This window comes from Procambarus clarkii, chromosome 19, assembly GCF_040958095.1.
Source record: "Procambarus clarkii isolate CNS0578487 chromosome 19, FALCON_Pclarkii_2.0, whole genome shotgun sequence".
NCBI lineage: Eukaryota > Metazoa > Arthropoda > Malacostraca > Decapoda > Cambaridae > Procambarus > Procambarus clarkii.
The window spans coordinates 32,731,790-32,744,151 of record NC_091168.1 but is presented as its reverse complement, the minus strand read 5'-3'; the positions used below and the strand labels follow the sequence as shown (position 1 = coordinate 32,744,151).

Genomic DNA, 12,362 nt, shown 5'->3' with positions numbered 1-12,362 from the left:
TTGCCCGAAACGCTATGCGTGCTAGTGGCTGTACAAGAATGTAAGAACTCTTGTAACTAACCGCTCTAACTTGATCATTTTCTTAGACCTATTACACATATTAATATTAGTTTGCACTTCAGTGAGCTTGTGATTTGAGTATGGGGATATCTGAGATTGTAATGTCCCTGATTATTTCTTCATTGTTTGTGAAGATCCAAACTAGAATATTGTCTGTCCAAGTTGGCTCTCTTACCTGCTAGTTGAGGGGAATTTTGTATACAGAAACTAAGTAGTTCTCTGACCTGTGGATGGTTATTTCCAGACACATCTAGCCACAGAAAATGTTATATTTCTCAAACACTTACCTACAATAACTTCAACAGCTGCAGGAAGATCAGGCTCCAAAATATCAATGGGTGGAACTTTAGCTTCAACAGGAAAAAACTGCCTCCAATCTTCCAAAAGTTTTTGTATGGGAGGTTCAGAATGGTGGTAACTGACACCAGTAAGCGTGCCACTCAGCCCATAAGGACCCAAGATCACTGAAAATAAACGTAAGAGGCATTAATGTTTAATAAACTATTCTTTAATTTATATTAGTTCAATTCCTTAGATCCCTTGTAACTTTTGCCATTAAAAATATGGCAGTTCTAAAAAAAAAAAAACAGTTCAGTACAGTACTTCACTATCTTTTCTATGGATCTATATAGAATGCCCTGCCATCCCTCATTCAATAAATAGTTAACATCAATCAATGTTAATGATTTTTCTTCCAAGATCAATGCTGAATTGATCATGTTATTGAGAACCAGGGCAAAATATAAACTGTATAAACTGCTAAAATGTTCATTCAGATAAAGACTTGGGTAAATATTGGTTCAGAAATTGGGTTGATTTATGAAACAAATTACCAGGTAACATTAGACAGGAAATAAAACAGGAATGTTCTTCTGCAGTTTCATTAATTCTTGGTTTGATTATTTAAACTTATCAATTTAAGGTAATATGTCACTTGGTAGCATTTGTTGGAGATGATAAGCAAGAGTTGAGGTTTTCGGGGCTTAGCGTCCCCACAGCCCGGTCGTCGACCAGGCCTCCTCGTAGGGTAAGTGTAGTACAGGCATACCTCAGAATAAGAGTTTAATCCGTTCCTGGAGACGCCTCGTCTTCCGAAAACTCGCATTCCGAAGTTAATTTCCCCATAAGAAATAAAGGGAAATTAATTAATCCGTTCCTGACTACCCCAAAAAACCCACATCAAACTAAATTTTTATACCTAATTTTCCTAATTCATCTAAATAAACCTACAAAACTGTGTTCCAGTTATTACTTACCTTGCTGTCGAGTGCTGTAGGCGTATGGAAGATGGTGAGGAGGGGGGAGGAGGAGAGGAGTTACTGTTTGGAAGGGGAGTCCCCTTCCATAATCACATCACATAACCCCATGCCTTGTAACACTGTGGATACCACTTCTCTTTCTAAATTTTTCAAACCAGCCCCTGCTTGCCTTAAACTCTTTCTTATCTGCATCACTCGTTGCAGGGGTATTCTTTAGAAGGTCTTCGTGCAACACCCTGGCTTTCTCACAAATAATGGCCTCCGAAACACTATCACCCCTCAACTCCTTGTCGTGTATCCAAATTAATAACAACTTTTCCACTTCAAGTATTTGTGGTCTTTGTGCCGTTAATGTTCTTACTCCTTTTGCCACTTTAGCACCCATAATCTTATTTTTCTTCTTAAGTATAGTGCATATTGTTGATGTGGCTTTGTTGTACTGCCTACAAAGTTCAACAACACGTGTACCATTCTCATGCTTCCGAATGATCTCTTGTTTCTCCTCTATTGTCATCCTCACATGAGCTTTCTGGCCTTTATCCTTACCACTGGCTTTCTTGGGACCCATGGTGAGATATATAATAACATTGTATAGACAAATCACCAAAAATCCAACAAAACACTGAAAATCCGCGAGAAGAATTGATGTGGGGGTAGTCACTGAGCGCGAGACAATAATAAACTGAGGGGCGGAGGGGCGACGATCGCCGAACCACCACGCGCTCGGTCGGCCTGTACGCGTATCAACAAACTCGCGTCCCGAAGTAACCCTCGCCTTCTGAGACAAATTTTTGGAGTAAATACTCCTCGCCTTCCGAAAACCTCGCATACAGGGACAATCGCATTCCGAGGTACCACTGTATTTATATTACTGTAATGAAATTATCCCATAGCACAAGTGTAAAACTTAACCGGCCATAAAAATTCGCTATTAAGATATCGCTCGAAGTCCCCTGTTGACTATCTTGTTGATTCTGGGTATCGACATCCCAGTGGACCGAACTATGACCAGGCCTCCAGGTTGGTGGTCTGGTCAACCAGACTCTTGGACATAGCTGCTTGCATCCTGACATGAATCACAAGCCTGGTATCCAAAGGTATCCTTAGAAGATGCTTATCAAGTTCTCTCTTGAACACTGTGAGAGATCGGCCAATTATGTATAGTGGGAGACTTAAATTCTTGGGCCCCTTGATATTGATAGAGTTCTCTCTCAGCGTACCTATTGCACTTCTGCTTTTCAATAGCACATCCTTTCATACCTCATGGTCTCGTGTGGTGTTATTTTCGTGTGCAGATTTGAAACCAGTCGTAGTATTTTCCAATTGTAAATAATTATGTATCTCTCTTGCCTGTTTTGCAGAGAATACAAATTTAAAATCTTTAAGCAGTTCAAATAATTTAGATGTTTTATCGAGTGAATTCAAGCAGTAAAAGACCTACGCACTCTCTTCAGGTCAGCAATTTCTCCAGCTTTGAATGGGACTGTTATTGTGTAACAATATTCCACTCAAGAGAGCCCTAGTTTCTTAATAAGTATCATTGGTGCGGAATATCTTGTTTCAAAGCTTCTTGTTATTCACATTCAACCTGTTATTTTTCTTGCAGTTGTGAAGGATACTTTATTGCATATTTTACGGTAAATATAAGGTCTTCTGACACGACTACTGTACATTCAACTCTTTTTAACATTGCTTTTTCTTTCAACAGTGTGGTTTGACTGAATTTTATAAGTGGTTTCCATGTTGATATTTTTTTTTCCAAAATGCAGGAGCTGAAACTTGTCCTCATTAAACATTGTTATTTTCTGTGGCCTACTGAAAAGACCTGTTCAACATCAGATTGGAGGTTTGCAGTCTCCTCTGCAAACACAATTTTACAATTTACAAATAATTTTATTAGTGTATTGTAACTATTTCCTTTAACTGTTACATTTAATGGCATCAAATAGTTTGCTTTAATAATTATCATTTCTTATTTGGTGGACTGCGGGATTCATATTAGTGGTCCGCGGTATTTAAAATAATGAATTTAGTGATCAGTGAACTCCGAAAGGTTGGCGACCTCTGCTCTATATTGTCTATTCTCGTGAAAATTCCAAAGTCATCTGCAAAGGATGATAGAGTGCTATAGTTTGTATCCTTGTCTGTCTGATATGAGGATGAGAAAAATACCAGAACAGAAAAAGTACCCTGGGACACCAAGCGTTTCATGATGGATGATCCGGATTTTACTTTGTTGACTCTGTATTACACTCTGGGTTCTGTTTGTTAGGATGTTTGAGATACATCTCCCTACTTTGAAAGTAATTACTTTTGTGCGCATTTTATGTGCAATAACACAGTGGTCACATTTGTCGAAAGCTTTTACGAAATCTGTACATTACATCAGCGTTTTGCTAGTCTTCCATGGCATCTAAAGTGATGTCATAGTGGTCAGAAGTGCCCTATTTTGAGCCCATTTTGTCCAGGGTTGAGTAGACACTGCATTCCATATGTGTTGGTATCTTATTTCTTAGCAATTCTTAGCACTCATTCAGAGATTTTCACGGTGTGTGATGTTAGAGATATTTGTCTATAAAATTTTGCATCTGCTTTGCTACCTCCTTTGTGAAGTGTTGAACCTAGATAGTACCTGGATGAGGTTTCAGTAGCTGTCCTCCCCAAGCTCGGCCCAGGGCCAGGCTTGACCTCTGCTGTTTCAAGAATGTCAAGAATAACACCAATATCGGGGCTCCATTCCCAAATCACAGGGCCCCATGTTTAGGGCCTGTGATAGTGTTTTTTTGCAATTCTTGAATATAGTATTCCAGGAGTCCAGGCCTGGCACAGAGTGCATGGGCATGCTGCTTATGCCTACTGTAGTTCAAAATCTAATAGAATTACAGTGACACCTGATATATGATTCAATGTTAGTTTCACATTCATAAAGATTTTGTTTGTATCACTGATATTTAATGTATTCAGGGGTTCACTGAATAATAGAATCATACTGTAGCCTCAATATTTCACTCATTTTTTTGGTTGTCATTGAGAAAGTTCCATCACGATGTTTCGGTCTGTCCTGGACCATTCTCACAATCTACTTGAGAATGGTCCAGGACAGACCGAAACGTCGTCGTCCCTTCACTTTCTAGTGTGTGGTTCAGTCAACATATTTCAGCCACGTTATTGTGACTCCTCGTCTGCAAGTTCCATCACCCTTGCACAAGAGTTCAATGCTATATGTAGTTTTCTTCTAGTTTTAGAATGAAGTATTTTGGATTACACACAAAAATCACAATAATGTGATGCATCAAAATGAACAAATTCACAAGGGCCGTGACAAGGGTTCGCACCTACGTCTGAGAAGATCCCAGACGTTGCCTTAATCGACCGAGCTACGACATGGTTAAAAGAATTGCAACCAGAAGTTCTACTGACCTTACTCGGATCCTGTAGCCTCTCCGAGACACAAACCAGGGTTTTACACAATTCCCCTTACTTCAGTGTAATAAAGTAAGGGCGAAGAGGTAGAACAGCTTATTGATAGAGCTCGGGTGCATGGGGAAATTGTGTAAAACCCTGGTCTGTGTCTCGGAGAGGCTGCAGGATCCGAGAAAGGTTAGTAGAACTCCTGGTTGCAATTCTTTTAACCATGTCGTAGCTCAGTCGATTAAGGTAGCATCTGGGATCCTCTCAGACGTAGGTTCGAACCCTCGTCACGGCCCTGGTGGATTTATTCATGTTTATTTTGGATTCTTCTCTATTTTACTAAAGGCATTCTGGTCTCTGCCTCTCCTGGATGTTACACGATTCTTGCAGCTTTAGCTTAATTGTATATATTTCTCTACATAGCCTTCCTTGACATTCTTTGGGATTGAATGGATCATTTGAGACATTGTGATTTGTTTTCTTCTCCTATAAAGGGAATGCCGTTCTCATTCCAGTCTGCATCTTTTTCTCTCCATTCTTAGTGGTGTATAACTTACACATATTTCTATTGCTATTGTGCCTATTTTCTCAAATTATTGGTTAAAGGCAAGATCAGGAGAAAGGCACCATGCCATTATGACAAAACAGCCCTTGGAAGTGATGCGAGGATAAGGATTCAGGATAGGGGGAAGGAGAGGAATGGTGCCCAACCACTTGTACATTCGAGGAGTGAACCTCTACCTGCGAAGAAGTGAGACCATCACTCTACCACCCAGTCCAAGTGGTTGGGCTAGCACTAGTTCAAGTTCGCATTATCGAGCTGCTCTTCCCGACATATTTCAGGAAGGTTTTGATTGGTTTTCAGTTAATCACTTTGTTATTAAAACTGAAGAGCTGAACTCGCTTCCTCTTGGATTGGCTGGCTGCACAGGTCTACTGTTCATGCTTATCTGACCTTTGATTATACTGGGCATTTAAATTTTTGTATATATTTTGATTATTTTCTTATGTATAAATAACACCCACACACCAAAATAAAATGCATTACAGGAATGCCATTTTTTAGTACACAAGAGTTGAACATTTGAGGGGAAAAACAGTATACATGCACAACAATGAATCACACTCGGCTAACCTATCACATGCGTAATCTTCGGTACCAGTAAACAAACTAAACTCATTGATTATTCTGGGATGCTGAAAAAATTGCATGTGGATTAAGTTTCTGCCATTACCAAATGTGCCTTTATTGCAGTACCAAACCTGTATTTATGTGCTCAACTAATGCAGCCAAGTTCCAAATTTTCAAAACTTTCTTAATATGAGATTATACAGTGGTCCCTCGGATTATGAGTGTTCCTGTTTACAAGTTTTTTGGATTACGAGCAGGATTTGCTTGGAAAATTTACATCGGAATACAGTGGCACCTCGACTTACGATTGCCCCGACTTACGATAATTTCGAGTTACGATGTAAATTTGATTGAAAAATGAGACTTGACTTAAGATAGTATCGTCGACTAACGATATTTGTTGGTACACGTTTGGGTCGACCGAGCACGTGGTTCCCGGTCACGCGAGCCGACCTGCCAGTTTACTATAGCTGCCCGCTTAGTGACGATCACGCCTATAAGAAATTCCATTTTTGTGGGGATTTTTTGCTTTTTGAACATAAAACTGATTATTATATATCAACGCCATGGGTCCCAAGAAAGTCAGTGGTAAGGTTCAACCTACGAAAATAGTTGTGAGTAGAGGCAGTAGAGGATGTCCCTTCCTCATTAAGAAAATGAGTGAAGTATGGGAAGAACTGCAAAGTTTTGTTGAAAAAACTCACCCAGATAAAGCTGTAGCAGGCCATTGCATTGACCTTTAAATGACAATGTAATGTCTTACTACAAGTGTTAAAATGTAGGGAAAAACAAATGTCTTTAGACAGATTCTTAGTAAGACAAGCAAGCAAGAGCCACAAGCAGGTCCTAGTGGTATGCAAGCAAAATGTGCCAGAGTGTGTATCCCAGAAAAGTCATCACTGCCTGATGTTATAATGGAAGGGGACTCCCCTTCCAAACAGTAACACCTCTCCTCCTCCCTCCTCCTCACCCTCTTCCATACACCATCAAGAGTCCTCCATAAAGATAAGATGAACATATGTACTGTATTGTAGTTAGAGAAAAAATTGTTTTCAGTATAAAATGCTTTTGTAAGTTAATATTTTGGAGGGTGGGGAACGGATTAATTCAATTCCCTTTATTTCTTATGGGAAAAATCGCTTCAACTTATGATATTTTAACTTATGACATGTCTCTGGGAACGGATTACCATCGTAAATCGAGGCCCCACTGTACGAACGTTGCCTCGGAATACGAGGGTGTTGATACACGTACAGGCTGACCTAGCGCTTGGTGGCACGTGATCCCCCCTCAGTTTACCAGAGCCTTGCGCCCAGTGACTATCCCATCTGAATTCTTCACACGGATTTACAGTTTTTTTGTCGGATTTTTGGTCATTTGAGCATAAAAGTTGGTTATATATCTCGCCATGGGTCCCAAGAAAGAAAGTGTTAAGGTTCAACCTAAGAAAATAGTTGAGAGTAGAGGCAGTAGAGGATGTCCCTTCTTCATTAAGAAAATGTGTGAAGAAGTATGGGACGAACTACAAAATTTTGTTGAAAAAACTCACCCAGATAAAGCTGTAGCAGGCCGTTGCATTGACCTTTTAAATGACAATGTGATGTCTTACTACAGGCAAGTGTTGCAAAGAAGAGAAAAACAATCTTCAATAAATCGTTTCGTTGTGAGAAAATCAAGCAGTGAGCCACAACCAGGACCTAGTGGTATGCAGGCAAAACGTGCCAGAGAGTGCACTCCAGAAAAATCTTTACTGCCTGATGTTATAAGGGAAGGGGACTCCCCTTCCAAACAGTAACACCTCTCCTCCTCCCTCCTCCTCACCATCTTCCATACACTAACAGGAGTCATCAACAATGGCGAGTAATAACTTGAACATACTTTTGTAGTGTAGATTTGGATGAATTTGGTATAAAATTTAGTTTGAAGTGAGGTTTTGGGTAGTCAGGAACGGATTAATTCATTTCCCAATATTTCTTATGGGAAAATTAGCTTCGGCTTACAAGTTTTTGGATTACAAGCTGTCTCCAGGAATGGATTAAACTCTTAAACTGAGATACCCCTGTATTAAAATAATATTGCTACCGAGTATTGACTCTGCAGAATATAAATAACACTAACCATAATTATTCATATTTACAAAATAAATTTCTCACACTTTAATTATGGCCTTGTTTTTACATTTTAATCATAACACAAATATGGCATATACAATTTGAATACAATTAAAGCAGGAAACATTAGTGGATAAATAAGTAGTCAACTTTTGAACACTTGGGTGCTCAAATGCATCAATATTAATGTAATACAGTACAGTGAAATCATTTCATAGTTAATCACTGCAACCCAGCACACACAATATATATAACAACAATGTTGCTACAACTTAAAAAGTATTGTGGTTATGTTGTGTGTTTGATGGGTTAACACACACTGCTCACAGTACCTGGTATGCCGTGGTTGGTTTGTTGTGCCAGCAATAAATGTTGCCTGGTTAGTTGTCGTACTGGCGGATGCTGCCGCACATCTACACTCGCACAAACAATGCTCTCGCCATGGACAAAGAATGACAAACTGAAGGACAAGTGGGTGCTGCAAATGGAAAAAATAAATGTTTCCATTTAGATTCTTCAGGTGTGATAACTTACTAAATGTTATTCATGCTTTGTTATAGCAAACTGGAAGTATGCATTTTATAACACAAAATGCTCATTTATGAGACAAAAATAATAAATATCTGACCTACTACTTCCCGGGATACCCTCTGGGCCCTCATAAGGCTGCACAAACCAACGACCCAGCCTCACAAAATCACGTGATAGAAGACATCTGAAACAAATAAATTAATCTGCAGATTGGAAACATTCTGTGCACTAAAATACTGAAAGAAACACCACATCAGTTATCTACTTGTGATCAAATAAAAACAACATGACACAGGCACAGTATCCCCAATTTTCCAGTGAATACGACACACGTCTTATGACCACCACACCAAATGCATACATATACAGTACTGTATTTATAGCCACAAAATCATTTCAAAATTAGGTTCACAAATTGTAAGCTGAAACAAAAGAGTTGCGACAAAATATCCTTGCCAGACAGGTGGGTCTTACACAAGGCCAAATATGGTACATAGTTCTCAAAATTAGGATTTTGTGAAAATAATGGATTTTGGATTTTAATGAATAACGATTTTTTTTTTTTTAAGAAAATAAGGCATGTGTTTAAGACAAAGGGGGTAAACACACCTTACAATAGTTGCCAAGGAAGCTTAACCATTAGGAGTAGAAGTCTTCTAGCCAAAGATCCAAATTATGGTACAGTATGTGCAATTCTACATTAAAAAAAAAATAATTTACAAAAATATATTGGTGTACAGTGCCACCAGATTTCAAACATTTTCTAATTAATAACTTATATGTATCATAACAAGGTCTATCTTTTTATTAGGTAACAATACCCTAACCCAGAGAAATATCGAATTGTGGTAATTATAGGGATTTATAAGCAAAACCCAACATGAATTTCTGAAGTAAAAATGCCAACTGACATAAGCTGCATTAACTTTATGTAAACCCATCTATGTCAAGTGACTTAAAACTCACTGTGACCTCATACGAACCCTCGTACATTAATTTATAACAGCCACACTCTTAGGGTTAAAGACAGTCGAACTTTGGTATTCCAGAAGCGACTAAAATAGTACACACGTCTGAATGTACAGTACGGTCAACATTACATCAGGAGTTGCAAGGTTAAACTTTATGATGTACAGTATTTGTATTATTTGTGGTGGTAATAATTATGGTCATTGTTTTGGTTGTGGTGTTTGTGTTATTGCATTATTGCACAAATAGAGTGGATATTAGAATCATTAACTTCCATCATGAAAGATGAAAAAGAAACCAAAGGATCATTCCTTCACGCATGGTCCATGTTTAGCACACCCGGAAGAGAAGAGAAGAGACAATTGAGAGAGAGAATTTAGAGAGAGTCGAGAGGTGGGACCAAAGAGCTGAGGCTCAACCCCCACAAGCACAACTAGGAGAGTACCTGGGTCTATTTCCGAAGAAATAGAAATAGACGAAGAAATGGCAAGAATAGTTTTGCAAGTCTAACTCAACCAGTAGGATCTAAAACTTGCATCATCATGAACATTGACATCATAGTAACGTCACACACTTTATCAACACCATGATTGAAACAACATTTTCTCATTTTGATTGTTTGAATTGTTTATAGAGCAGCAATGACGTAGAAGGCTGCATATTTTTCTCAGTTCTTATACTGTGCTTTTGGAGACGAGCCCTACAACTCGGCCATGGAAAGGTTCTGTCCAAGGAAATGAAGAGGGCAAGGGGAGGGGTGGGTGGGTGGGTGGGGGAAGACGAAAAAATTGGTGGAAAGTGATTATGATAATGACTGACAGGGGGAGATGACAAAACAAATGTAATGTACTGTATCATCTTTTGCAAGGAACAGTAGGAGTTTCATGACAGTAAGCAAAATAGAGGAAACAAACTGTTCAATGAAGAAAAACTTCAGCTACTCCACTACAGAAAAAGGAAAATATCAAAAGGGAAACCACACATGAAAGGAAGTTAAATCACACAGTAAAAAAGTAAAAAAGCACCATAAAAGGAAGTAATGATACTAAAACATGTTACTTTTCATGAACACAAAGTAGCCGCCACTACTGCAAGAAAATTAGACATTTTGGATAATAAGAACCTTTGAAAGAAAAGATGCCAAACTAATGATGGTATTTTTAAGACACTAGTGCTCTCTAGAGTGAAATAATATTGCACACTAACAGCCTCATCCAAAGCTGACCTAGGGAACGTCCAGAGATCTTTTTTCACTGCCTAAATTATTGCAAACAATTCAAATTTCTCAAGCTGTACAGAATTCTCTAGAGCACAGGTGAGTGTTTATTATTATTATTATTTTAATTATTTTTATTATTATTATTATTATTATTATTATTATTATTATTATTATTATTATTATTAATACCAACAGGCTTAGGTATATACAGCAATGTGCTGCTACCCTATTCAATATGAAAGATTACACAATGATGTAGAGAAAAAAAACTAGCAGCTGTATGTTACAAATAACAATTTACACTGAAAATATTATGGGGGGCTGGTTCCAACTCTGCAGACAAAAATATGTACATGAAACCATGAGGCATGGTAGGACATGCAAAATAGCCCCATTGAAAAGCAGAGTTGCAATAGATATGTTGAAAGAATTATCAAACTCAACTATTGGGCCCCCTTGAAAGAACTCAAGGGGGCCCAAGACTTTTCAACACACTACACATAAGGAGCGTAACTGGTTAAACTCTCATGGTGTTCAAAAGTTAATTGATAAACACCTCCAAAGGATACCTGATCAACAAAGCTGTGATTCACATGTCCGGCTGTGAGCAGGCGCATTCAACAGCCTGGTTGACCAGACCTCCAATCAGAGGCTTGGTCAGAGACTGGATGTAGGACGTCAATCCTCGGAACCAATACAAGGTAACCACAAGAAAAAGAGGGGTGATAAGTGACAGGGAGAGGTGGGGGAGGGAGGGGGGAAGGCAGACAGGGCAGGAAGGAAGGATAAAGAGATAGGGAGGGAGATATAGAGGGGGGGGGGGGGGGGGAGGGACTGACAGGGAGGAAGAGACTAATAGGGAGAGGGAGGGAGAGAAAAGGAGGCCGACAGGGAAGGATGAGGATGGTTGAGAGTGAGGAGGATAAAGCACCCTGACGCACTCACCTTACAAGCAAGAACGGTTCAGATTATTGTCATGGGGATGGGGAAAGAGGATGAAGATTGAGCACCAAACTTTTTTTTATTTTTTATTACTGTTTACCACTGTTTACCAAGCAGTGATGTGGAACCTGCACCATGATTTATCAGCACTTAAGTATTCACTTACGAGACCTGTGCACCTTTACTCGATCTTGGCAACTTTAAGTCTGCATTTTTTAAAAAGTTTACGAGCTTGGACACTCTGCGAGGCTGTTTCAGACCCCCAGGGTTATTATTGCTATAGACAACCTTCGTATACCCAGCTCTTCTAATCTCCGCAATTGAGTATTGCCGCCATAACCGAGTTAAGATGTACATGTTCTCCTAGCCGAACCCTTAAGTGCTTGATGAATTCTACCCACAGTAGAAGAGCGTCTATGAGTTAATACCTTGGGGACAAACCATGTAAAGCAAGGGGTTCAGATGAGCTATGGGAGGGAGCAGAGTGGGCGAGGCAAGGGGGGGGGGGGCAATAGCAGCTCAGCTCAGTAATGCACATTAATCATTGCAAATCCATGAATTGTTTAATTTATTAACAAATTAGTTCCGATATTAGACCTAAAATTTTCTTTACATGTGCGCCACAAGTGCATTCACCATATGACTTGTTCATCAGATCATGTTCACCATAACTATACTGACAAAATGCAACAGAAAGCTATGCAAAAAGGGAACTCTTACCGTTCAAT

At 39.1% G+C, this 12,362-nt stretch overlaps 1 protein-coding gene across 1 annotated transcript in view; it reads right to left on the bottom strand.

Annotated features, from left to right (window-relative positions):
* The window catches only part of skd (mediator complex subunit skuld), a gene marked incomplete in the record, with an annotated part of 189,800 nt that overhangs the window by 100,664 nt on the left and 76,774 nt on the right, over positions 1-12,362 (bottom strand). The window contains 3 exon segments of the mRNA XM_069327253.1: positions 348-524; positions 8,306-8,451; positions 8,602-8,688. Of these exon segments, the coding sequence (XP_069183354.1) occupies positions 348-524; positions 8,306-8,451; positions 8,602-8,688 (410 nt within the window).